This window comes from Salvelinus fontinalis, chromosome 42 (genome assembly GCF_029448725.1).
Source record: "Salvelinus fontinalis isolate EN_2023a chromosome 42, ASM2944872v1, whole genome shotgun sequence".
Classification (NCBI taxonomy): Eukaryota; Metazoa; Chordata; class Actinopteri; order Salmoniformes; family Salmonidae; genus Salvelinus; species Salvelinus fontinalis.
The window spans coordinates 6,228,586-6,256,403 of record NC_074706.1 but is presented as its reverse complement, the minus strand read 5'-3'; the positions used below and the strand labels follow the sequence as shown (position 1 = coordinate 6,256,403).

Below are 27,818 nucleotides of genomic sequence, written 5' to 3'. Positions count from 1 at the left end.
CTGGAAGTTAAACACGAGCCTGCTACCTGCTAATAGACAAAGCACTGGTTTCTTTCGATTAGGAAAATAATCCAGGTGACCTTTTTGTCAGCCAGGGATTTAGTTCCGTTTCTCTCGGTTGTAATCCAGAGAAAGGCACAGTTGGTTAGATAAATGTCAGTGACGTCCGACGTCTCTCTTCTCACTTGAACCCCGGGGCAGAAAAATATCAAAGTCTTTTGTCAGCGGTTTGATTTCTTATTTACTTACTTATGAAGTATTCCTTCCAGGAAGTGGGAATGCCTCGTGGTGTTATTGTGAAGCCTGACCTTCAATGGCTTTCAGCAGGGAAATAGAAAGTCCAATTTTAGATCCTGATGGCGGATAAACAACTAATAAAGCTCAATATTAGTTTTGTCACAGTAATTTATGGTGTTATTATCACGGGTCCATAGCACACCCGGTCGCCCCTGGTGTCTTGGGGGGGGGGGGGGGTGCGTGTGCGCGTGCGCGCACCCTGGCCAGTAGGTTGTAGGGGCGTTAAACTTTTCTTCTCCATAGTGCAGAGTTTTATACACTTTTTCCTCTCCAAAACTCACTGTAGTGGAAACTATTGGTCTCTCTGGAATTTCTGATAGGCTTCCCAGACTTTCAGCCTGCCAGATATCAAGCATGAGAACAACCTTGGGTCCAGGTTAAGTTACTATTTGACTCTTAACAGCGTGTGATTGGCAGTAATGGACATTGTCCTTCTATCCTCTGTTCTGTCCATATCATTTCCCATGGAACACTCGTGATGTCACAATAGGAGATGTCAGCCCTCCTCACTTTAATTTCCTCGTTGACCTGACCCCAATAGAGGCCTGGACTCTCGGGGGTTGCAGTCGCGTGGGTGGCTAAAGGCTGTTATGCTAATGGCCCCAAGTAGCCACAGGCAGAGGATGTCATTATTCAGAATAATGCTCCCCAGAATGGAATGCTGCACCAATGATCCAAGGCTCCATTTGTCACACCTCTCCCCGTAGTCGTCCGTCGATCGCATGTCATCTGTCTGGTTGGAATGCACCCTGCTATTGCTCTCTCGGTGAGCGGCCATTGAGATCGAAGGCCCCCCGCCCCGGTCCCCTATTTTGTCACCGCCAGGACAATGACACGGCGGTTATTCAGCGACGCACCACTGCCCAATAAGTATTTGCTGCTTCAAGTTCAGCAAGGCCCCACGTTTAAACATTTGATCAAGGAGGCCATTCTGCTATAGCTTGAGCCAGGGTATTTTCCCACATATCTGTTGCCTTTTGAAAAGCTCAATGTCCAAGTCCATCTAATCCACCTATAGAGAGGGTTAAGTCCCTTCATTTTTCACTTTATACCCTTTATTTAATGAAACCTCATGAAGAATGATGAATTCCATGAATCAGTTCTGCAGTTCCTTTTCCTTTTTAAATACTGCAGTATCACGTACATATAAAAACAGTCATGGGTGCTCAATTGTTCTTGAAGAACTCATGAAGCTAATTTCTATTCTGTTGGCTGAAACACTGCCATAGAAATCCATACATCCACATGCTGTAGCCTACTGTTTGCGTAGGAAGCCCCATACGAGAGAGCGAGAAGAGACATAAAGGGAATAGAGCATTTGCATTTGCCCTCCAGACATACCACTGTGCTGTTACAAGGTAGTAATTTTACTACATTTTCCATTCTAGTTCCCAATATATATATATATACCAACACCGAGAACCATTCATCATATATTAGCTCTCTCGCTCCTCTCTCTGTCTCTATATATCGCTCTCTATATAGATAGATGGATAGATCTATATCTAGATATATTTATATATCTATAGAGAGAGAGAGATCTGTCTCTCTCCCGGAGGTCTATCACTTAAAGACGAGAAGGCAAAACACGGACAAGGCTGAGATATGAGTCTGAAATGAGTTTACTTCGGAGGACACCTGTACCGGAGTGCCAAGTCTAGGACAAAAAGCCGTCTCAACAGTTTTTACCCCCAAGCTATAAGACTCCTGAACAGGTAATCAAATGGCTACCCGGACTATTTGCATTGTGTGCCCCCCCCCCCCCCCCCCCCCCCGACCCCTCTTTTTACACTGCTGCTACTCTCTGTTTATCATACATGCATAGTCACTTTAACTATACATTCATGTACATACTACCTCAATTGGGCCGACCAACCAGTGCTCCGCACATTGGCTAACCAGGCTATCTGCATTGTGTCCTGCCACCCACCACCCGCCAACCCTACTTTTACTCTACTGCTACTCTCTGTTCATCATATATGCATAGTCACTTTAACCATATCTACATGTACATACTACCTCAATCAGCCTGACTAACCGGTGTCTGTATGTAGCCTCTCTACTGTATATAGCCTGTCTTTTTACTGTTTTATTTCTTTACTTACCTATTGTCACCTACCTTTTTTGCACTATTGGTTAGAGCCTGTAAGTAAGCATTTCACTGTAAGGTCTACCTACACCTGTTGTATTCGGCGCACGTGACAAATAAACTTTAATTTGATTTGTGGAAGCCCCATGTCTGGGTCGGGAGGGTTTTTAAGAGGTTTTGATACGTGTTGTGAGGTAAGAGCCTAGCACCCCTGGCTGTCTGTTAATGCTTTACCGAGTGGCAGAAGGGGAGCAACAGAGGTCACAGGCTCTTCAAAGGCTGGGGCGCCACCGCTCTCGCATTCCACTCATTCCAACGTACTGTGTTAAGGTTGGGCAGCGAGGGGGTTGTTCTCAAGAGGGCCCAACACACACACACACATTGTCTTGTGTGCTGCTTGGTGTTGCTGTGGCAACAAAAACAAACGAGGAAAGATTTCCAGTGCAGGGAGAAGGGACGGACACACACACACACACACACACACGGAGCTCCAGACTATCTTAGTTATACTGCACCTTGCTACCTTTAACCCCTCCAACACTAGATTACATGGGGAGCAGGTGAGGCTGCAGTGAGGCCCCTCTCTTAAAGGCCTCAATTGTAGTTTGTCATACATGCAAGTCCTTGTCATAAAACATAAATAGCTGTGTGTGTACATGGTTTACTATCTCTATTAAACTAACATCTGGATATCAAGGTGGCTTGCTTTTCTAAGCAGTTGATATATGGCCTGCCTCGTATGAGTTTTCCGATTTCCTTCAAATGGTTTTGGGATACTGGCACATTTTCTCTCCTCTCATTCTTGTCTCACCAATTCGACAAGTGCCTCTCCTCACCTCTCACCTCCAAACCCCCGATTTCCCACCTGAATCCAGATGATTGGATAATGACAGGTGTCGAGTGTCTTAATGGCCTTTAGAGCTGGTAAATCTGATTCCTAGTCAGTAACCTGTGAAGAGGCCCTTCCTGTGATCCTCCTCCATTTGTCTCTGTGTGGTTATTTGAATCATCTTGACTGACTAATACAGAGGCTGTTAGGGAGGTGGACTGTGGAACCGGGGCAAGAACTCAAGGTGTTGGAGACTCCCTAAAAAAACACAGCACTTCAATACATCTACGACGGGAATTTTTTATTTAACTAGGCAAGTCAGTTCAGAACAAATTCTTATTTACAACGACGGCCTACCCCCGGCCAAACCCAGACGACGCTGGTCCAATTGTGCGTCGCCCTATGGGACTCCCAATCACGGCCGGTTGTGAATACAGCCTGGAATCAAACCAGGGTCTGTAGTGACGCCTCTTGCACTGCGATGCAGTGCCTTAGACCGCTGCGCCACTCGCAGTGACTTTTCATAGCAGTTTAGGAGAGTATTTTTGATAACCCTAATCAAATCATAATCAAGCTTTAATTATATAGCACATTTCAGACATGAATGTAACGCAACGTGCTTCACAGGAAAAACTTTGATAAATAACAGTGAAAATAAAAACTGAACCAATTTGTAAGTCGCTCTGGATAAGAGCGTCTGCTAAATGACTTAAATGTTAAATGTAAAATTTACTGCACAACAATCACAGGATAAAAACAAAAGTATAACAAAAAACATTTTCTTAACCTAATTCTCTTAACCTGCTACGTTAATTCTCCTAACCTGCTGCGTAAGTTCCCGTAACCTGCTATGAAAAAGTAACTTCCAGTTGTAGCTGAATCGAAGTGGTGTGTTTTCAGGGAATCTCCAAGGTGTTGATGAAAGGGATTGTTTTTTTAATTACTCAACCTTCACCGGTAATGTGCTGACAGATGTCTAAAGAGATGTTTAATTATCTTGGTAGAACAACGTACCTCCCATGTTGGCAATGACACTCTCAATAGGAAATATGGCCACTGCAACAGCATTTCTGTGCATCGGCCCCTATTGGAGAACAAGTCTCAACATGTTCAGAGAATTGCAGGACTGCAGGTTAGTTGCTTTTACCTTGCAGGTGTTTGCAGACCTAATTCAAGATCCCCAGACTAGTTTCCCATTTGTCCAAATTGATCATTGTAAACAAAAGGGCTTTTCATGTGTATTTATTTTCTACACAAGGCATTATTTGAATAACAATAGCCGAGCTAGCTACCTGCCAGTGCAGGTTTTGTTTACCAGATAGCTGGATAGCCCTGTGAAAGCTTCCCTCTTACCTCGGAGGTGACAAATACTAATAAGTATTTTCTTTTAACAATGTGTATTCACCTCAACCATTATTATTTATTAGTTTGCTCAGCTGTGACTTTGTTTTTGACCCAAACCTGTAGTTTTGAGTTGTTTATTTCCCCTCACCAGCAGTATAATTTGCATGCGATGGCCCTTTCCCAGTTGTGAAGCCATCGCCTATGTTCTAGTTATGTTAACTAAGGCCCATCATTGTTTTTGCCCATATTGGAAAGGAATTAGCGTTCATTTCGTGTGTAAATCAGGTGCTGCACCTGAAGTGCATATTGTGTACCGCTGCCGACTAGAGAATAATGGATCTCTCTTTATCCCCGGGCTGAATGAAGTGTGGAATATAATATATGAATGTTATGCGTTTATTATGCATGGGCTGAAATATTAAGTAAAAAATGTTGTTTATTCAATATCATATTCTCCCTCTAATATTTATATTAGTTTCTCACTTTTCGGGATGTAATTTGTGTCTGACTGCCCTAAGCAGAGCACTGATTATACAGAATATCCTATTCAAAGCAAGTTGTGATAAATGTGATAAATACCTCCTGCCCAGTGATGGGGAAAGAACATTAGCGGTGCCACTGCTGCCATACCATGGGTGGACTGCAACAAGTGTCTTGACTAGGTGGTATACAGCTATGACCGGAAAGTGACTTTTTCATAGCAGGTTAGGAGAATTTACACAGCAGGTTGGAATAATTAACATGGCAGGTTAAGAGAATTAGGTTAAGGTTAGTGAAAAACCTCTCTCAACCTGCTACGAAAAGTCACTTCCGGTCGTAGCTGTACTCCATCTAGTCACATCCGTGATTTCCCCTCCCTTTTCCTGCCTGGCTGCTGTGTATTCGCACCAATAATTGATGCGCTGCGCATATTGTTGATTGTTGGACTGCACCATTCGCCTCCTCGCCGCCGGGGAAAATGTAATCCGAGCTCTACACAGAAGCTGGCGTTGTAAAGGCTCTGAAGAGGGCGTGGCCCTCCCCTTTCTCCCCTAGCCACTCCTCCCCTTCTCCCGAGTTGCAACTTCCCCTTTTTTATCATCCCTCTCTCCATGCTCATTATCCTCGCTCGTGCAGTCCTGTGGAGCAATCAGTAGTGAGAGCCTCCTAGCTACATCGTTCTGTATTTGAATCGTTACTGAGAAAAATCAATCGGTGTGGCACGGACGGAGCTATTCCATACCGAGAAATCTACTACACCTACCGTCAAGCACGCACGCCGGTGACGTGCTCGAGCATGTCCACATCAGAGATTGTCACGGATCTACCCGCGAGCACCCTGCCCTGCTCCCCTTTGCGCTGCGATTCTACCACTCTGACATATTTGGGATTCAACGATTCGCAGTGAAGGAATAGGAAACCACAGCCGGATTACCAAACATGGGTTTCTACGGCACTTTAAAGATGATTTTCTATAAAGTGAGTAGGCTTTCTACGTCTGTATGCATCATCATGCCGCACAATCTTGTTGTCATATCGTTGCGTGATTGATATATTGACCAAGCGCCTGGGAAATAATTTGCTGGCTGTTGCGAATCGAATGGCTGAAAATGACGCGCCGCTGTATACATCAGCAGATTGTATGTGCAGGCACTGCAGAGAATGAAGGGGAACAGCAGGGAAATTATGCGCGGCTCATATCATAGCCGATTTGATTCATAGTTTAGAATGACAGAGATTCCAACTGAGCACACCGGTTCTCGTTTTCATTATGACATTCAGGGTACAGGGATGTCGCCAACAGAATAAATACATGTTGCTTATGACATACATTGGGTTTTATCCATAGGCCTATTGCGTAATAATTACACGTGAGGTTCGCTGTCGTAGCTTCACATTTTCCCACTGTAAAATTTGAGCAATGAGCATTCATTCCTTTACCATGGATTATGCCGGTTGAAAACGCGGTGACCCAGCCTATCTGCCCATCAATTAACTGCACTTGCGTGTCACACTGACCGTGTGAGCAGTGTGTTCCTTTGCATCACGGCATATTAACCAATAGGATACAATGTTACACTATTTACCCGCATAGAGTGCTTTAACATCAGAAGGAATGATTAGACTAGATACTTAGTTTTTGGCTGTGTTTATGGAGGATGGAATTTTCCTCCCATTTTCGCATAGAATATAACCTCCCATTTCCAGGTTATAGTGAGCAATATGTTTATTTTTGAATCATTACTTTTAGGTTAGCTTGTAGCTATTCTCTTTCCTATTCTAAATATTTCCCTTGGTCTGCCTATGTGTTATGCATCGGGCTATTACATATGCAGTTGTGGGCATCTTGTGTTGCCAAGTGACTCACTGCATAGTTACCTGTAGGCTATCTGATTTGTATCTGTTGAATTGCCTGTTGAAGAGAGTATATTCCTTACACTGTAGACTTGCTTGAGGCTTCAAGCGCAAATGATGGGTCACTGTGTCAGACTGCTGTGTATAAGGCAAAACAACCTTAAGACAGATTTTTATTCATCATAGTGTGTCATCCAGAAATGTACGCTAATTGTGATGGAATGTTTCATAGACTTTGGTGATGAGGTTGAAAGACTGCAAGTCGTTTGCTGCAACCAACATCACAGCGTCTCTTAAACGCGATTACGGTTTCAAGTGCGGATAACATTGACGAATGCGGTTGCTGATCCGCTGTGTGGAAAGCGAGCCCTATGAGAGGCAATCAACCGGTATGAACTGAGCACACCGGAAAATCTGAATAACGTCTGTTACCGGGCAGCGGAACATCCCACACCTCCCGTGTCAGTGTCCACCATCGGTTACCGTTAAACAGTTTCGGCACGTCCTCCCGAAACTACGAAAGGGAACGTGCAGCTGTTGATGATTTAATGTGGATCATATTATGTAAACAAATTGGGTAATCACTTCACATTCATTTGCACAAAATCCAAGGAGAAAAGTGCTGGCTAGTCAAATTGACTGGGCTGCTGGGGTTTGGATGCATTTCAGGTTTTTAATTAGTGGGATTAAAATGTGGACTGATTTTGTGTTCAGCCGGGCAAGGCGTTTCCCACCTCTATTCAGATAGGATTTAAAATATGATAATGAGCCTTTCTGTTTTATTTCCATTTCAAGAGGTATCAAGTAGGAGGCTATAATTTCATACCTAAATTATATTTTTCTGTCATTTACTTTGAGCTCCTGTTGTAGCAAATTCTTTTCAGTGAGTAGCCGACTCTTCCTCTCATTTCGTATTCTCTCACATTCAATCGACTATTCTACAGAGTCGTATAATTTCATGCCTAGATGCTCTTTCTCTGCCAACCACTTAGCTGCTGTTATAGGGAGCGTGTTCTACTCTGAAGGGAAGGTAGTGCTCAGTGTTGTCTTGTAAGAATTGTCTGTTTTAACCCCCCACAGGCACAGAGTGGGAGACTGGCTGCTTTTTCAAAGACTAATAGAAAATCCAGTTTGACTTTAATTTCTCTGAAAGCAATAGGTCCCTTTGCTATCTGTTCCGTGCAAATGGACATTACGGATGCCCCATCTCTTTCTAGTTATGTCCCAATTCTATTTGTTTCTCCAATGGAGATCTTGAAATGATTTCATGGCCGCTTGACATGGTAATTGAATAACTGTGGCGTGCACGGAGAACATTATTCCAATTAGTTAGATTTTCATAAGGTCTACATTTCAATGAGTAATAACACATTACAGTTGGTTTATCTGTCTTTTCAGACCGACGGGGAGCATATCTTTATTTTGTCTATTATAAACTGGTTACCAACGTATTTAGAGCAGTAAAAAATAAATGTTTTGTCATACCCGTGGTATATGGTCTGATATACCACTGCTGTCAGCCAATCGGTTTATAATAAGAGAATGATTTCCTCAGATCTTATGACTTAAGCTTTCATTCTCTCTTTTCAAAATGTCCTTATCTCTCTATCCAGCTCTCCTCCTCCTTCTCACAGTTAGGGAGGTCAGAGGTGTGAGACACCGAGTGACTGATTAGTAGCTGTCTACAAACAACATTCTCCGTCTCGTCTTGGGTTACCTTTTCCCACGGCTGAAACACAAGAGACTGGTGGTTGCACTCTAATGTGTTTTCAACGCCTGCACTTGGGAGATTCCCTCGTCAGCCACCACCCCCTGTACCCCACACACACACGCGCGCACACACACACACACACCCCTACTCTCCCTAGTACTTGAACTGCCATTGCAGTGAGGTAATTCCTTGGAGAACAAGGGATTGGGTTTGAGAATGTATCCCCTAACAAGCAGAGAATATCTTATAAAAACCCAACCGCTTCCTCGAGAGAAAATATTTTAACTAGATGGAAAGCACATTGGTGAATCTTCCGTTCTTCACCAACATTTGGAATGTTGTTATTCTAGAATGATTTTATTCTACCATTTCTCTTCCAGAATCCCTTTTCATTGCCTTCTCTGCAGTGCATCCCATCAAAATCTCTTCTCAATGATTCATTTATTGTCTCTTACGTAGGCGTGTTCTGTCTCTCAGGGAGATTGCTTTCATATGTTTGATCAGTTCTTGACCTGACCCGACTGTCTCGTCAGCGCGCTGTGAACCATCCCAGTACGGGGCGCCTAATCAAAACCCAGCCAGCTCTTCACGAAAGAGGAACCAGAACCGCTTCCCTCAACTCAGTTAGACCACCACACACACACTGCGCCAAATGATCTGGTGGAAATTCAACTCTAATCAATAGTCTTTGATATCAGTATCGAAGGTTGGTCCTCCAATCAACTAGGCTACATCCCCAGCTGTCAAATAATAGGGTGATGGGTAGAAGTTAAACGATCGTTGATTATCAGTCGAACTTTATTCAGGTATAGGCAAAGTTGAAAAGTAGCCTCCCCATACAGACCTCATTGCAGTTCTATAGCCATATTGCAGGCTAGTCTATATTATCTATTTTTCTGTGGCTCCAGAATTGGCAACAAATTAAATATTTTGCATTCTGAATACACTGCATACACTGTCAGAGTGTAGTGATATTTATGTGATATTTATGTTTATGTCATGATGTCACAGACACTACCAAAGTGGAGTAAAACAAACACAACAAGAAAGAAAAGGCTTTGTCTTTCGAAACCCCCCCGTGCTCTTTCCTAACCGGCCGTTCAATTCACCAAGTGCATAAAAATCCATTTGAGACTCGCTATACAAGTACATCCCCAAAAATAGTTTTATTCAAATGTCATTTTGGCCTCGGTGTGTGAGTGGACACTGATGCCTTTTTGTTTTCTCCTGTTTAGATGGTCAGTGTCCAGGCTCTAACTATGCACCCACTGAGGCAGGAGAGGGTGTGTGTGGTTTCCCTTGAACCACCCGTGTATAAATCAGGCTATTCTAATCAAGGTATTCTTTCTAGCGAAGGGTGCAGTCATTGCCTGTCCTATAGCATATAGCTGCTCCCAAATGATTGTTTCAGTGAGTGTGTGTGTTCGTGTCCCCTGCTCTTTTTTGGAATCCCCCACGCCTGTCAGAGGCTCTCAGTATGGAATGCAACCTATTGGAGTGAAGCTCCTCAGTGTAAAAAAAAATAAAAATAAACTACCACACCTCAGCCCTGCCTTTTCATTGGCTTTGGCTCATGGGGAGCCTAATAAAAATAAATCATGTCTTTCAGTTAGAGCCAACCTCTACCACACCTCACCCTGTTCTTTCTCTCAGCTAGAGCCAGCCTAGCCTGTGTTATGCAGTGCCATCATCTGCATTGAGAATAACTGAAACCTCAAAATTCTTTGTCTTTTTGTCTATAGGCTGAATAAGTAGGGAACCTTCGGCTTCTTGCTCATAATTTACGTTTGCTCACGTGGAAATGGTTGGTTCACGTGGAAATGGTTGGTTCCCGTGGCAAGGCAAGAGAACTATATCTGCATTTTGTTTTATTCTTGTGAGGCTGTGTGCACAAAAAGAACTACAGTTGTGTTCAAATAATTTTCTGAAGTAAACAGTCAGTGCTTTCCTGCTGTGAGCCTCAAAAGCATTCAAGTCAGCGTTTGTTTGCGGTACCAGTTATTCAACAACAACAAAATTATTTCCCTGTTCTCAAAGTGAGGCGCTGCTTCGTTCTCCTCAGGACTACAGCTTGTAAATGTTAATGGCAGAGATGACTCATATCTTCTGTCTTTGAGGAGAAGTAATCTGGAGAGTGAGGCAGCAATTATCATTTACACTCTAGCCAGGTCTCATCTTTAACCAAATGCTAGGTTGCTGCAGGGAGGTTTTTTAGTTTTGGGCCCTGTCATTATTTTCTTACAGAGGGGTGCAAGAAGGAAGGAACATGCTCACGCACACCAGGGTGTACGTCTGTGGTGTCTGTCTCGCTCTACTGCCTCCTAACATCTCTTCTCCTTTCACCTCTCTTGTTTTGCAGATGAAGAGAAAGTTGGACCATGGCCCAGAGGTCCGATCTTTCCCTTCAGGAAAAAAGCCCTGCAAAGGCTCCGAGTATCCAAGGTAAAGATACCCCCCCTACCCTGTTATCCAGTATCCAAGGTAAAGACCCCCCCCTCCCCCCCCCGTACCTACCTCCCCTACCCTGTTATCCAGTATCCAAGGTGAAGACCCCCCCCCCCCCCGTACCTACCTCCGATACCCTGTTATCCAGTATCCAAGGTGAAGAACCATCCCCCTGTTCCCACCTTCCTACCAGTTAACCAATAGATTTAGTCTTCCTACCCAGTAGACCAGCAATGCAAATGGTAAAGAAACCCTGACCCATTTGTGTTGTATCACAGACAAGATCCAGCAGGCAGCCCCAGTTGTCCCTGTAAGTCAGAATATGATGTGGTTATTCACACTAAGACATAATCCTCATAAGAAGTGCTCACCGCAGCGTGTTCTTTGCCCATTAAAGTGTACTTCATGCCTTCCTAAGGATACTGACTAAGCACTGCTGCCTCACTCATTGGCAGCACTGTGCTGCTTCTGCAGCCTTGTAATTGCCACACGTTGGTCTAGCTCTCAATCCCGTTAAAAATAAATCCATTATGAAACAGACCTCACTCTCTTACCACATACTTCTGTCGCTAAGCAGAACGGCGTGAGGAACTGCTGAATGGTTGGTTTGGCTAGTACCGAATGAGCGCCCGCCTCGTGGCTTCCCTTTGGGGGGGGGGGGGGGGGGGGGGGGGGGGGGGTTGACATTGAACTTAATTCTTTGGAACTATGTGCACTTTGAAGTCTCAGGGTGAGAGGCACGCTGATGGAAATCCCCCTAAAATTCACATTCCAGAATTGATCTGCACCTCAATAGCAGTTCTCTTTCCCCTAAATCAAGTCAATTTCAAATCTTTGTAGTTGAATAAAAACAAGTTAGTAACCCAAACCAAATTGAATCAAGCTTGTGTACAGATGCATTTAGTTGATTAATGATGATGGAAACATGGGAATAAACAGCTGGTTTCAGTTCCAGAGAAACACTCTGGAAGAGAGCAGGTTCATATTTATTCATGCACGGCTTACTGAAACATTTAGGAACGCAACATTTGATTGAACGTTTCTTAATTGACGTGCAGGTAGTAACTTCCGGTTTCGTGCCTAGTGAATACGACCTTGGTCTCAGTTCAATTCCAGAGAAACTGTTGCATTGAGAAGAGAGCAGGGTGTATTCACTAGGACCCAAATGGAAGCAAACTTAAGTCAAACGGCTAGGAACCTACCTGAATTTGCCCAATAGATCACTCTGTTTGCATTGCAAAATAGTTTGCTACGGTGTGCCCTAATGAATACACCCCAGCTATAGAAACCCAGTTAATCTCCTCTTGGCAGAGACCCAGGGTTGTTTCTCTCATTAGTATCTGTTTGCTTCTCCATCCAACTTTTGTACTCCTTCTCACTGCTATTGTAATTAGTGAGCGGAGCGGAAGATAACTGCAGAGGCTGATAGTGCTGCAGCACCTGCACTTTGCCCGCTTTTGAAACTATTCATAATGTCTTCCGTGTTCCTCGCTATCAATATAACCCTCGTGCTTCTCCTCAGAAGAACAGGAGAAATTGTTTTTCTTCAGTATAGTGTCTGGGTATCTTTTTCTCATGAAAAATATTTAAAAAAATCACGTTCTTACTCTCTCCCTCCACATCTCTCCATATTTCTCCCCACAGTGCTACAGGGCTGGTCCCCTACCCAGCCACCCCCACCACGTTTGGGCACATCAGGACAGCTAACGGTCAGGGGCAGCAGAGGCGGCGTATCACCTCCATCCCTTCTCCCACAGGTCTCCAGGAATGGCTCCGGACATTTCAGGTGAGTTAGTTCCCACTTTCCACCTCCAATGTCTTCCTGTCACGTCCATCCTCCCCTTCCTAGTGGCCATTTCAGGTGAGTTAGTTCCCACCCCCTAGCTCTCAGTTCCTAATTGGCCTCTGCTCCCTGAGGAGTGATGGTTCTAACTAAGTAACTAATTAATTAGGTAGTTCTAGTTCCTCCAGAGTTCCTCCCAACTCCTTTGTTACATACGTCTTCCCCCCTCCCTTGGGTGTCTTCCTTTCGAGCCCTGGAGCGAGAGAGCTCATCAAAAAGCTGATGTTGCGCCCAATCAATGTTTCCTCAAGCCTTGAAGGTAATTGCTGCCTTGATGTTTTGGCCCTCACATTACCATATGCACTGTAGCATGGGATAGGAATTAGCCTACCTGTTTAGAATACAGGCTCCAATATTGTATTTGTGCAGCCAACGCCCGATGTGTACAATGTCAACAGTTGAACAGATGTGATCTTTGTTCAGGTAATCCTTTCAAAGCCATATAGTATTTTAGGCCAGTCAGCTTCGTATGAAGCTATATATATATATATGGCCTATATATGGCCTATGGTCGAGTTCTAACGTCACAGCCAATAGTCAATAGAGAAATCCTTTTGTCTTTCAGGTTCTACCTGTAATGCCTCGGGTCAGAAGGAGTTTATTATATAGGGAATAGAGTGCCATTTCAGGCACGGCCGTAATGTTCCTTCTCTGCTTTTTGATTGGGCAACAAAAGCCTTGTGTTGAGGCAACTCCATAATGATGACTAGTGCTCAGACATCTGAGATTTGTTTCCAGCATTTTGTTAATATCAAATTCATAGTCAGTAAGCACCCCTTTCATCCGAAATGGGAACAATGCTGAGTTTATTTGACTTGGCAACCAACTCGCTGTAATGCTGCTGCCTTCTTCGCTAAAGTTTTTTTACAGCAGGCTTTGTGCCTGTATTGACTTTGCCAGTCATAAAGGCCAAATCTTTGGGGAAATAAACAGGAAAGAAATTAGAGCTTTAGCTCTGTCTTCAAAGCATTCTCTGAAGGTAATGGCTGCATAACCGCAACTAAATGTCAAGAAATCTTTTATTCGAACAATGCCAGTTTGCTAATAACATTCCTGTCGGCAACATCTTTCTGCTAATATTGCGGTGATTAACTTTCTTCACGTCTCTGTTTGGTGAATAAACCAGTTTACTGGTATTGTGAAATGTAATCCCATCCTGTACCGATTTACAGCCACAGAAGCCAGACTGCAGCATAGAGATGTCAGGCCAAGTTCATTAACAATTGGATGCCTGTAAGTCTTACTTCAGGATGTTAAAATTCCGCAGCTGTTTAGAACAATGTTGCGTTCAAGGTCGGTCTTTTCCGCTGTGTTTACTTCTGCAACAACTACCTCTAAGATCAGTAACCTGTCTCTCCGGGACATGGCACGGCATCAAACAATTCAGTCAGACATCCGTTGTCAAATATTGTAACATTGCATTTATCGCTTAATCGTTCCCAAAAACCACTAATCCTGTGAAATAGCTTGTCCATGTGAGAACTCGCCCTCTGTGTGTGGGTTTTTTGACAGAGCGGGAGAGAGAGACTATTGACGTAGTTCACCTGCTATGGCCCCATTTTTGCCTTTTCGTCTGACAGCCCGTATTAGACGCAGCTAAACCCACCAACGTGCATTCTGTACATTCTCTTTCCTGTCCTGGCATGCTCAGCCCCTTTGTGCCTCCTGTGGAGTGAGAGAGAGAAATTCAATGAATCCTCTTTAAGAGGTTTTAAGATGAGTGTAGCCAGACAATACGCTATCCAAATGTCATAACACTGGAAAGAAACATGGTGTTATGTCGTCTGGTTGAAAGCCAAGGTTGACTGACCCATGCTTTGTAAACAGTGTCTTCATTCGGTGCATTACCCGCCAAGCATAAGCAAGCTTTGTAGCTAGCGGTGTTTCTACCCAGACAGCTAATTCCCAGAGGCATAACCAATGGGTGTTAAGTCGCCTGCCAGCCAGCGCTGAGTAACCGCTCAGTAATCCAACCCTTTACCCGGGTTCGAGGAGTACTGCTTTGAACCCAACTACCAGCACAGCCAGCTCCTCCGGTGGCGTCAGTCTAACTGCCAAATTACAGATGCTTTACATGCCCAATGCTTTCCATCCTCCATGCCTCCCTCCATCCTTCTCTCTTATAATCACTGGGTTACATTTGAGCGCTCTCCCAAAGGAAAACGACGTTGGCCCCAGCATCTAGACACTTGGTCTAGTTACAACTACAGCCCTTGCTAGCTAAGCTCCACAGTTTGGCTTTGAGCTTCAGGCTGTGAGCGGTGCTGAATATTCAGCCAGGAGAAATCCCTCACGGAGCCTAGCTAGGTAATAACAGTGCTGATGAAGGCCCGGCGCTTGATGTGGAAATGGCCTTTTAATGTGCCTGTTGCCAGTGTAGTTAGCGGCCAGGTGCCTTGGGCTAACTGGCTTCTGTTGAGGGAATGTGTTATTCACTTGCGAACACATGACCAAAAGTATGTGGACACCTGCTCGTCGAACATTTCATTCCAAAATCATGAGCATTCATATGGAGTTGGTTCCCCCTTTGCTGCTTTAACAGCCTCCACTCTTCTGGGGAGGCTTTCCACTAGATGTTGGAACATTGCTGTGGGGACTTGCTTCCATTTAGCCACAACAGCATTCGTGAGGTCGGGCACTGATGTTGGGCGATTAGGCCTGGCCCGCAGTCTATGTTCCAATTCATCCCAAAGGTGTTTGATGGGGTTGAGGTCAGTGCTCTGTGCAGGTCAGTCAAGTTCTTCCACATCGATCTCGACTAACCATTTCTCTATGGCCCTCTTTGTCATGCTGAAACAGGAAAGGGCCTTCCCTCAAACTGCCACAAAGTTGGAAGCACAGAATCTTCTAGAATGTCATTGTATGCTGTAGTGTTAAGATTTCCCTTCACTGGAACTAAGGGGCCTAGCCTGAACCATGAAAACCAGCCCCAGACCATTATTCCTACTCCACCAAACTTTACAGTTGGCACTATGCACTGAGGCAGGTGGTGCTCTCCTGGCATCTTCCAAACCAGATTCGTCTGTCGGACTGCCAGATAGCGTGATTCATCACTCCAGAGAACACGCTTCCACTGCTCCAGAGTCCAATGGCAGCAAGCTTTACACCACTCCAGCCGACCCTTGGCATTGAGCATGAGGATTTTAGGCTTGTGTGCAGCTGCTCGGCCATGGAAACCCATTTCATGAAGCTCCCGACGAACAGTTCTTGTGCTGACGTTGCTTCCAGAGGCAGTTTGGAACTAGGTAGTGAGTGTTGCAACCAAGGACAGACTATTTTTACACTCTACGTGCTTCATCACCCGGCGGTCCCGTTCTGTGAGCTTGTGTGGCCTACCACTTTGCGGCTATGCCGTTGTTGCTCCTTTATGTTTCCAATTCACAATAACAGAACGTACAGTTGACCGAGGCAGCTCTGGCAGGGCAGAAATTTGACGAACTGACTTGTTGGGAAAGTGGCATCCTATGACAGTGTGCCACGTTAAGTCACAGCTCTTCAGTCAGGTCATTGTACGGACAGTGTTTGTCTATGGAGATTGCATGGCTGTGTTCTCGATTTGATACACCTGTCAGCAACGGGTGTGGCTGAAATAGCCGTATCCATTCATTTGAAGGGGTGTCCATATACTTTTGTATATATAGTGTATGCATTGGCACACAAATATACAGTCTTCTACACCTATGCAAATTGGCTTCAAACACTTTTACATTCCACCACACTTCCAGCAAGCACCCTTGTATGGCAATACAACGCAACACACACTAAAAACAACTACTTTTACAATCAAGTACCATCAACACAACCAACATATAAAGTCCTCTCCATGTACTTCTCTCCTGACCGGTCCTGTGTATTCCACAGCTGGAGTAGTGTACCATCGACACATCCCATCTAACCCTACTCTCCCTCGTCCTCCTGTGTGTTTTTCAGAGCTGGAGTGGCCCAGAGAAGCTGATGGCGCTGGATGAGTTGATCGACAGCTGTGAGCCCACGCATGTCAAACACATGATGCAGGTCATTGAGCCGCAGTTCCAACGCGACTTCATCTCCCTGCTGCCCAAAGAGGTGACAACCCCTTTATAGCGCTTTCTAATCCCTTCCTCCTCTCTCTTTCTAACCCCTTCCTCCTCTCTCTCTCTTTCTAAAGCCCCTTCCTCCTCTCTCTCTCTTTCTAACCCCTTCCTCCTCTCTCTCTCTTTCTAACCCCTTCCTCCTCTCTCTCTCTTTCTAAAGCCCCTTCCTCCTCTCTCTCTCTTTCTAAAGCCCCTTCCTCCTCTCTCTCTCTTTCTAACCCCTTCTTCCTCTCTCTCTCTTTCTAACCCCTTCCTCCTCTCTCTCTCTTTCTAACCCCTTCCTCCTCTCTCTCTCTTTCTAACCCCTTCCTCCTCTCTCTCTCTTTCTAACCCCTTCCTCCTCTCTCTCTCTTTCTAACCCCTTCCTCCTCTCTCTCTCTTTCTAACCCCTTCTTCCTCTCTCTCTCTTTCTAACCCCTTCCTCCTCTCTCTCTCTTTCTAACCTCTTCCTCCTCTCTCTCTCTCTTTCTAACCTCTTCCTCCTTTCTCTCTCTCTTTCTAACCCCTTCCTCCTCCTCTCTCTCTCTTTCTAACCCCTTCCTCCTCCTCCTCTCTCTCTCTTTCTAACCCCTTCCTCCTCTCTCTCTCTTTCTAACCTCTTCCTCCTCTCTCTCTCTTTCTAACCTCTTCCTCCTCCCTCTCTCTTTTCCTCCTCCCTCTTAGAAAGAGGGAGAAAGAAAGAGAGAGAGAGGAGGGGGAAGGGGTTAGAAAGAAAGAGAGAGAGAGGAGGGGGAAGGGGTTAGAAAGAAAGAGAGAGAGAGGAGGGGGAAGGGGTTAGAAAGAAAGAGAGAGAGGAGGGGGAAGGGGTTAGAAAGAAAGAGAGAGAGGAGGGGGAAGGGGTTAGAGAGAAAGAGAGAGAGAGGAGGGGGAAGGGGTTAGAGAGAGAGAGAGGAGGGGGAAGGGGTTAGAGAGAGAGAGAGGAGGGGGAAGGGGTTAGAAAGAGAGAGAGAGAGGAGGGGGAAGGGGTTAGAAAGAGAGAGAGAGAGGAGGGGGAAGGGGTTAGAAAGAGAGAGAGAGAGAGGAGGGGGAAGGGGTTAGAAAGAGAGAGAGAGAGAGGAGGGGGAAGGGGTTAGAAAGAGAGAGAGAGAGAGGAGGGGGAAGGGGTTAGAAAGAGAGAGAGAGAGAGGAGGGGGAAGGGGTTAGAAAGAGAGAGAGAGAGAGGAGGGGGAAGGGGTTAGAAAGAAAGAGAGAGAGAGGAGGGGGAAGGGGTTAGAAAGAAAGAGAGAGAGAGGAGGGGGAAGGGGTTAGAAAGAAAGAGAGAGGAGGGGGAAGGGGTTAGAAAGAAAGAGAGAGGAGGGGGAAGGGGTTAGAAAGAAAGAGAGAGAGAGAGGAGGGGGAAGGGGTTAGAAAGAAAGAGAGAGAGAGAGGAGGGGGAAGGGGTTAGAAAGAAAGAGAGAGAGAGGAGGGGGAAGGGGTTAGAAAGAAAGAGAGAGAGAGGAGGGGGAAGGGGTTAGAGAGAGAGGAGGGGGAAGGGGTTAGAGAGAGAGAGGGGAAGGGGTTAGAGAGAGAGAGAGGAGGGGGAAGGGGTTAGAGAGAGAGAGAGGAGGGGGAAGGGGTTAGAGAGAGAGAGAGAGAGAGAGGGGGGGGGAAGGGGTTAGAGAGAGAGAGAGAGAGAGGAGGGGGAAGGGGTTAGAGAGAGAGAAAGAGAGAGGGGAGGGGGAAGGGGTTAGAGAGGGGAGGGGGAAGGGGTTAGAGAGAGAGAGGGGAGGGGGAAGGGGTTAGAAAGAGAGAGGGGAGGGGGAAGGGGTTAGAAAGAGAGAGGGGAGGGGGAAGGAGTTAGAAAGAGAGAGAGGGGAGGGGGAAGGGGTTAGAAAGAGAGAGAGGGGAGGGGGAAGGGGTTAGAAAGAGAGAGAGGGGAGGGGGAAGGGGTTAGAAAGAGAGAGAGGGGAGGGGGAAGGGGTTAGAAAGAGAGAGGGGGAAGGGGTTAGAAAGAGAGAGGGGAGGGGGAAGGGGTTAGAAAGAGAGAGAGAGTAGGGGGAAGGGGTTACTAAGAGAGAGAGAGGAGTGCCTCTCTCTCTTTCTAACCCCTTCCCCCTCCTCTCTCTCTCTTTCTAACCCCTTCCCCCTCCTCTCTCTCTCTTTCTAACCCCTTCCCCCTCCTCTCTCTCTCTTTCTAACCCCTTCCTCCTCCCTCTCTTTCTAACCCCTTCCTCCTCCCTCTCTCTCTCTCTTTCTAACCCCTTTCTCCTCCTCTCTCTCTCTTTCTAACCCCTTTCTCCTCCTCTCTCTCTCTTTCTAACCCCTTTCTCCTCCCTCTCTCTCTCTCTTTCTAACCCCTTTCTCCTCCCTCTCTCTCTCTCTTTCTAACCCCTTTCTCCTCCCTCTCTCTCTCTCTTTCTAACCCCTTTCTCCTCCCTCTCTCTCTCTCTCTTTCTAACCCCTTTCTCCTCCCTCTCTCTCTCTCTCTTTCTAACCCCTTTCTCCTCCCTCTCTCTCTCTCTCTTTCTAACCCCTTTCTCCTCCCTCTCTCTCTCTCTCTTTCTAACCCCTTTCTCCTCCCTCTCTCTCTCTCTCTCTTTCTAACCCCTTTCTCCTCCCTCTCTCTCTCTCTCTCTTTCTAACCCCTTTCTCCTCCCTCTCTCTCTCTCTTTCTAACCCCTTTCTCCTCCCTCTCTCTCTCTCTCTCTTTCTAACCCCTTTCTCCTCCCTCTCTCTCTCTCTCTCTTTCTAACCCCTTTCTCCTCCCTCTCTCTCTCTCTCTTTCTAACCCCTTTCTCCTCCCTCTCTCTCTCTCTCTTTCTAACCCCTTTCTCCTCTTCTTTCTAAACCCTAAAGAAGTGAGAACCAAAGCCCCCTTACCACCTCTTTTACTCTCCCAACTGCACTCTCCCATCTCCCCATCCATCCATCCATCCCTGTTGCCCAAATAGGTGAGAACTGAAAGCTCCCTGAGCTGTCTTCTTTCTCCACTTAACTCATTGGAAATAGCCTTAATGGCACCTTTCGGTGGGTGTGTCACCCTTCGCTCAAACTGAGGACTAATAACACCGGGCCAATGTGTCTCTGTTCGGGACTCTATGCTCTCAGGGGATCTATCTTAAACAGCCTCCTGTCACTCCTCAGAGAGGTCCTTATCAGAGTGACTGTCTGTCTGGCTCCTGTCTGTCAGGTGTGAGGGAGGTCTGGGAGGGGAGGGGGAGAGAAAGGCAAGGTGTGGAATTGTCTGTAATGGGGGGAGGGAGTGAGTGAAGTGAGATGTGTGGGAAGTAGTCTGTAATGTTCCATAATGGTCTAACTAGCCTCCCCTCAGCTTGCTCCAGTGGCCAAGCCCCTTCAGAAGGTGTTTGTTTAATAGAGGTTGGAGCATGAGGGTACCTGTCTTGCTCCCTCTCAATGGTACCTTGTTTCTTCCCGTTTAGCTGTTTCTGCTTTGCCTCCCATTTTTTTCTCCTCTCTCTCTTTTCTCCTGTCTTTTCTTCTCTCTTTTCTCCTTCTGTCACTCTTCTCTTTTCTCTCTCGCTTTTTTCTCTCTCTCGCTCTTTTTCTCTCTCGCTGTCTCTCAGGCCGGAGTGTGATAGGGTGTGGTAGGCACTAGGCCGACTAGAGAAGCTCCAACAGAACAAACCCTAGGGGCAGTTCAGTGGTATCCATATATGGATGAGACAGAGACATGTAGTAAGACGAAGACACCCTGTAGTACCCAGTTATGTAACCAACTCAATACACAATCAGTGGTTCTGCTGTGCTGCATCGATGAAACACTTTCAAACGCTCTCAATTGCTCTGGATCGTCAATAATGGCTTGGGGGTGAGGTGTGTTTGAGTTGTAGCGCACTGCTATTGAATTATAGAGCACTGGTATTTTAGGAGGTGTGGGGTTGGTCAACTAGACCCAGACCACCCACTCTACCACGGCGACGCCCTTATGCTGTAAAATAACCTTCTCTCTCTCTTTCCCTCCATCCTTCCTCTCCTCCGTCAGTTGGCCCTGTACGTGCTGTCGTTCCTGGAGCCCAAGGACCTGCTGCAGGCCGCTCAGACCTGTCGTTACTGGCGGATCCTGGCTGAGGACAACCTCCTCTGGAGGGAGAAGTGCCGGGAAGAGGGTCAGTCTAGACGCACTTAGCCAATAGGAATCACTGAACCGGTATACGGGCATGACGGGCACAAGTACTGGCCAAAAGGAACATGCTGCAGTAGTTTCAGACCATGATTGACACCAGCACTGGCCAATATGATCCATCTTGAACAATGGTCAGACTAGATTGACAATGGCCTGAGCAAACGGTAGATATTCTGCTTTCTGACACAGTCCCGGACTGACACTGCTCCTCTCCTCTCATCTCTTCACAAGCAGGCATTGATGAGCCTCTAGCCTTCAAGAAGAGGAAAATCACCAAGCCGGGCTTCACCCACAGCCCCTGGAAGTGTGCGTACATCAGGCAGCATAGGATAGACACCAACTGGAGGAGAGGAGACCTCCGATCACCCAAGGTAGACATTTTGTCTTTGCTTCCCCTTATTCTCAACATTTTCTATAATTAAGCAATAAGGCACCTCGGGGGTTTGTGGTATATGGCCAATATACCACAGCTAAGGGCTGTATCCAGGCACAACGCAACGCGGAGTCGTTGTATATTGGCCGTATACCACAAACCCCCGAGGTGCCTTATTGCTATTATAAACTGATTACCAATGTAAAGATGCATGTTTTGTCATACCCGTGGTATACAGTCTGATATGCCACAGCTGTCAGCCAATCAACATCTAGGGCTCAAACCACCCAGTTTATAATATACATCATTTTATTTGCGTTCATCATTAGCACACAGTATTTAATTCTCCTTCAGTTCTCAACTTTGGAGTTGGGGGTTTTGTATAAAACTTAGAATCTAAAGCCTTTCTTTGTTCCTTATTAGACGGTTTCATTATATCTTAACACTCCCTTGAGACTCGTATGGATTTTATATAAAGCGGCTTTGAATTAGATCAGGCGTCCAAGTCGATAAGGCTCTTATGCTGGGTTTTATTGGAAGCCATAGGTGGGTCAGTTCTCAACCTCTCCTAAAGAAGATTTAGTTAATGGCAGTTCCTATAGATAGTTTTTTTATGGTAGTTCTTCTCTAGAGCTCGACATGACCTCGATTCTACTTGTACATCAAACTGCTGTGTCTCTCCTGTTTTCAGAGTTTAAATTGAGCTTGACGAGCAAGGGAGAGTAATATGCCTCGTATGGCTAATTTCGCTAATTTCAAAAAGCCCTCAGGTCCTTTTGTGACTGTAGGAGTGGCTGACGTAACCGTGGTTACCCCGCTTGCTCTTCACACTCCCCTGCGTCCGTCTGTAACGCGCTCTGTCATTTGCCGAGTCGGCAGTTCTGTGACCCCCCGTGTCCGTCAGCTGAGTTTACACACACATACACTCAAGTCTTTTTGAACGGGGGTCTCTGTACACCTGCAAAGCGCCTTCGTGACATTTACCTCAAGTCTTTGATGTCTGGAGAAATACAGCCTTGTCATTGTTCCTGTTTGGTTCTTGACATTTTATCTTATTCTCCTTCACTCCGTCCTCTCCTTCTCCGCTGTATCCATCTCTCTTCCCGTTCTCTCCTCTCCATCCCTCCCTACCTCCCTCCCTGTCATCCATCTCTCTCTCCTTCCCTCCCTCCCTCTTCTCCTCTCCATCCCTCCGTCCTCTCTAGGTGCTTAAGGGTCATGATGACCATGTCATCACCTGCCTCCAGTTCTGTGGTAACCGCATCGTCAGCGGCTCTGATGACAACTCGCTCAAGGTCTGGTCGGCTGTCACAGGAAAGGTAAGACTGTCACTCATCCCTCGCTCTCCAACCCCCATGTTGAAGCTAGTCCAAACCTTTTTGACTACAGAATGTAGAAAATTGCCGTTGTCTCAGTTGTAGACTGGTATGGTACTGGTATGTAGACTGGTATGTAGACTGGTATGTAGACTGGTATGTAGACTGGTATGTAGACTGGTATGTAGACTGGTATGTAGACTGGTATGTAGACTGGTATGTAGACTGGTATGTAGACTGGTATGGTACTGGTATGTAGACTGGTATGGTACTGGTATGTAGACTGGTATAGTACTGGTATGTAGACTGGTATGTAGACTGGTATGTAGACTGGTATGTAGACTGGTATGTAGACTGGTATGTAGACTGGTATGTAGACTGGTATGTAGACTGGTATGTAGACTGGTATGGTACTGGTATAGTACTGGTATGTAGACTGGTATGTAGACTGGTATGGTACTGGTATGTAGACTGGTATGGTACTGGTATGGTACTGGTATGTAGACTGGTATGTAGACTGGTATGGTACTGGTATGTAGACTGGTATGGTACTGGTATGTAGACTGGTATGTAGACTGGTATGGTACTGGTATGTAGACTGGTATGGTACTGGTATGTAGACTGGTATGGTTTGGTTCTGGAGATTATGAATAGGAGTTTAAAAAGTGATAGTGTCTCTAAGTCTCATTGGTTGTTCCATCCCACTGCATCTCAGTGTTATGTGGAATGCATACGCATTGTAATGAGTTCCTATTCTGAAGGAACTCATTACAGCTCGTGTATTTCTCATTACCGTCTCATTGATCTGTAATGAAGCATGTTAGCAGGAAGTCAATCCACATGCTATGGCAGCTCTTTAAATGACTTAGTGTGTCTTCACTCAATACCTCAGATTCACGATCAAGGGTTTGTATTGATTTTTGCATTTAAGGTTTACTCAAATGCATAGGCAACAGTATACTGGAGATTTTACACAAATGATACCGCTTGACGCTCCAGAATCTCCCTGAGACCCTGACCAGATTGCAATTGATTAGTGGCATCATTCAACATTGGCACATAACACCACCTGTCCTGCAATACTGCAGCATATTGTCTGGAATCCATTTTGTTCTCTCTTCCTCCTCCTGCATTTAGTTTTTGTCTCAAATGTCACCCTATTCTCTATGTAGTGCACTACTTTTGACCAGACACATATGGGCCCTGGTCAAAAGTAGTGCACTACATAGGGGACAGGGTACCATTGGAGATTGAGCCTTAGCCATTGTGCTGAGAGCCAGTGAAAGATCTGTGTCGTCAGACAGGCGAGGGAGGGGCTGTTGGTATTCATGACTGGGACTGATGCGGTGACACGGGCCTTGTGTTGCTGGTTTATAGGGTCTACTAAAATGGTGGCGTTGGTGTGGGCCTCGATGAGAGAGGGAGAGCAAGTGGGTAGGGAGGCTCAGGGAGTATTGTAAATCACATCTTCCCTGGTCATCGCCAACTCCATTTTCACTGGAGCGCTTAATGAAATTTCTCCTTTAGGACAAAGCTCTCTGGCTTTTTAAAGTGCAAGGAGAACGACTAAAGGGAAGGAACAACAAGTTTCAGACGTGGTTCTATCCTTGCATGGAAAATTACAAATACACTCAATGTGTCAGTGGTGCCCAGGTGCATGAAACACTGAAGCACTGAAACAAGAAGCAGCATCCTCTCATAGCAGAAAATCTTCCTCCCTTTTGATTGAATTGGGCTCTCAGCCAAGCAGTGATTATACAGTCTGTCGGTCTCTCTCAGCGTTGTGCTGATGTGAACAGATCAGTACCAAGGGCATCTGATAGTGAAGCCATGCGGATTGTCTCTCTTCCCACCACCACCATTAGGGTAATGTCCATCCGGATGACTTGTAACTCTCAGGTTAGTGCTGCAGTGACTTGCTCACACCATGCTGCGAAGACAGAGGTCAGAACAGGTGTGTGCATGATTAGTCATCGTAACCCAGCAGGCTGGCCCGAGGCCATTCTTTTCCCATGTCCCACGATGCACCTGGGCTGGATCCACAAACACTGCCCCCACCCCTCCCTCCCTGCCATGTGGTTGGTTGCTTTTTATGCCCCAACCAGCTGTTCCTGTGCCAGATTTGTTCATTTCATTATGACAGTCGAGGTGAGAGCTGTAGAAAGGTGAGCTGATCCTAAATCAGTTTGGAAGAATCTAGACCATCTTCGCCTGGGCCAGATTAGTTAGTTTGCTCTTGTTTGTTGAAATCAGGACTGAAGCATTTTGATCTGATCCTAGATCAGTCGTTAAAACCGCTGGTGAATAGATCTCCATTGCAAGAATAATTATTTGTGCTCTCTCTCTCTCGCGCTCTCTCTCTCTTTTGCCCTCTCGCGCGCGCAGGGAATAGTCCAGTGCTGCTACCGCATTCTTCTTCCTGATCCTGCTTCTATTTCCACAGCAAATAGACATAATGTCTGCCTGGCTGCCAGACAGGACTGTAGCTTCTCGCTCTCCTCTTTCTCTTTCTTTACAGATTATCTGACCTTGGGTTGTGGGTGTTCTTATTTATTCTTACGTGTGTTATGCCTGTGTACGTGTGTGTGTGTGTGGGAGTACATGTGGGAGTACACGTGTGTGTGGGAGTACACGTGTGTGGGAGTACACGTGTGTGTGTGTGTGGGAGTACACGTGTGTGTGTGTGTGGGAGTACACGTGTGTGTGTGTGTGGGAGTACACGTGTGTGTGTGTGGGAGTACACGTGTGTGTGTGTGGGAGTACACGTGTGTGTGTGTGGGAGTACACGTGTGTGTGTGTGGGAGTACACGTGTGTGTGTGTGGGAGTACACGTGTGTGTGTGTGGGAGTACACGTGTGTGTGTGTGGGAGTACACGTGTGTGTGTGTGGGAGTACACGTGTGTGTGTGTGGGAGTACACGTGTGTGTGTGTGGGAGTACACGTGTGTGTGTGTGTGTGTGGGAGTACACGTGTGTGTGTGTGTGTGTGGGAGTACACGTGTGTGTGTGTGTGTGTGGGAGTACACGTGTGTGTGTGTGTGTGTGGGAGTACACGTGTGTGTGTGTGTGTGTGGGAGTACACGTGTGTGTGTGTGTGTGGGAGTACACGTGTGTGTGTGTGTGTGGGAGTACACGTGTGTGTGTGTGTGTGGGAGTACACGTGTGTGTGTGTGTGTGGGAGTACACGTGTGTGTGTGTGTGTGGGAGTACACGTGTGTGTGTGGGAGTACACGTGTGTGTGTGTGTGGGAGTACACGTGTGTGTGCGCTATGCCTGTGTGTTTCCTCTCCTACCTTGGCGTTCCACTCCAAGTCCCAGCTTAAGTGGCGTAAACTTTCAGCCTCTCCAGAGCTCAGGGAAGCCTAGCTTTCAGCAGCTAACATCCAGACTAAGGGCTTATTCACCGCTGGATCAATAGGAGATAGAGAGAAACCCACGCTTCAAAATGGACCTTGAAAGACATGCATTTCAGTCTTTCAAGTGATGTATCAATGCCAGGTATATACTTTGAGAAGGTTTTCGCTCTGACGTTGTGGTTTTACTGGGATATTTCAGAGGGACAATGTTGACTCCCTCTCTGACTGGCCTCCACGTCCGTCTGAAGCATCTATCTCCAATTGATTTGTATTTTTTTGTTCTGTTGTCCTTCAGCTGCGGCCCACAAGGTAACGTTCCGGACTCTCTCTGTTTGGTTTGGGGACGCTTTTATTTTGGTAAAGATGAGCTGACACAGACAGGAATGTCACACCTAGAGTGATTTGAATTCCTCTGTCCCTAAAAGAATGTGCAGTCTGAATATGACTTCATTATCCCAGCCACTGGATTCAGTAGACCAAGCTTGTGTCCAAAATGGCACCCTATTCCGTATATAGTGCTCTACTTTTGGCGAGGGTTCTGTCCCTGACCGGTAGAGAGGGGAGTAGTCAAGTGAGTGAAATATTCTGCTGAACATGTTCTAATGTAGAGAACAAACGCAGTGCAAAGCCTACTGTTTAGAACTCATGTTATGGACCTCTATTCCTTTTATGGCATGTTCAGTCCCCCAGTTGCATTTCTCAAAGTAGCACCTGGCATTGATACATCGCTTGGAACACAGACACGTGTCTGGTGCTGTAATGTCCCCATAGAGACATCAGATAATGGATCTTCCACTGTAGTGGAATTTAGCCTTTCATGTCGACAATGAAAGATTCCGTCATTATCTAAGACTAGGATTGTTATTCTTGTCCTTTAGATACCAGAGGTTTTTCTCTCTCACTCCGTCAGTACTATCATACAGTATGGGAGTGAATCAGGACACCCCACTGTGAGCAATCAAGACATGATTGCACCAGCAGATTACTCTACAAACTCTTCCTTGACTCATCTCCTTGAGAGACTGGCTTGCGTCACAAATGGCACCCTATGCCCTTTATAGTGCACTACTTTTGACCAGGGCCCACAGTAGGGCACTATAAAGGGCATAGGGTGCCATTTGGGAAGCGCAACCTGGAATTCCGCATTGCTCTGCGGTTAAGTAAGATAACTGGACGCCATTGGAGATCTGTTAAAACCGTTTGCTTTGAGACTGAAGAAGAGGAGGCTAGAAACCACAATGCCGTGAAATGATGGTCTGGGCTTAGAGGGAGAGCTGCTTCGGTTTGGCTTCATTGTTGATGCTCTTTTTATTTAATTTTTTACATATTAGCATTTTGCTTACTGCAGCCCCATACTTTAAATTGTCTGTTAGTTTTCCTCAGTCTGTCTGTCTTCAGTAGCCTAGTGATCAGATGTTGTCGTGGAATATGGTGCTGGCTACAGAGTCCATCTGAGGCATGCACCTTTGTCTTTGCTGTCCTTCGCTTTCAATGAGAGCTGTCAAGCTTCGATCTACACACACAGTACACACACACTGTACACGCAGCCAGTGCTTCAAAGGCTGTCTGTCTGTGTGCTAGAGCAGTGAAAGTCCTTGTGCCCGTCAACAGACAACTCTGCTGCCTGTCAGGCTGATCTAAAATGGCAGGCAAACAGCCTGGCAGGCAGGCAGATTCCCTCTATCACAGAGTAGAAAGGCATCTTCTGTTATGGCAGATGACACACACACACACACACACACACAC

At 46.1% G+C, this 27,818-nt stretch overlaps 1 protein-coding gene across 6 annotated transcripts in view; it reads left to right on the top strand.

The window, feature by feature from the left end:
* The window catches only part of LOC129841129 (F-box/WD repeat-containing protein 7), a 202,558-nt gene that overhangs the window by 158,292 nt on the left and 16,448 nt on the right, over window positions 1-27,818 (top strand). For 2 of the 6 annotated variants that reach the window (XM_055909246.1, XM_055909248.1), the window contains 6 exons: window positions 10,964-11,046; window positions 12,694-12,835; window positions 16,823-16,957; window positions 20,888-21,011; window positions 21,263-21,399; window positions 22,607-22,720. In XM_055909246.1, coding sequence (XP_055765221.1) covers window positions 10,964-11,046; window positions 12,694-12,835; window positions 16,823-16,957; window positions 20,888-21,011; window positions 21,263-21,399; window positions 22,607-22,720 — 735 coding nt within the window. Of the gene's footprint in view, window positions 1-5,618; window positions 6,018-10,963; window positions 11,047-12,693; window positions 12,836-16,822; window positions 16,958-20,887; window positions 21,012-21,259; window positions 21,400-22,606; window positions 22,721-27,818 lie in introns of those variants that run through there. The other 4 variants (XM_055909245.1, XM_055909247.1, XM_055909250.1 and 1 more) reach the window with 3 other exon arrangements.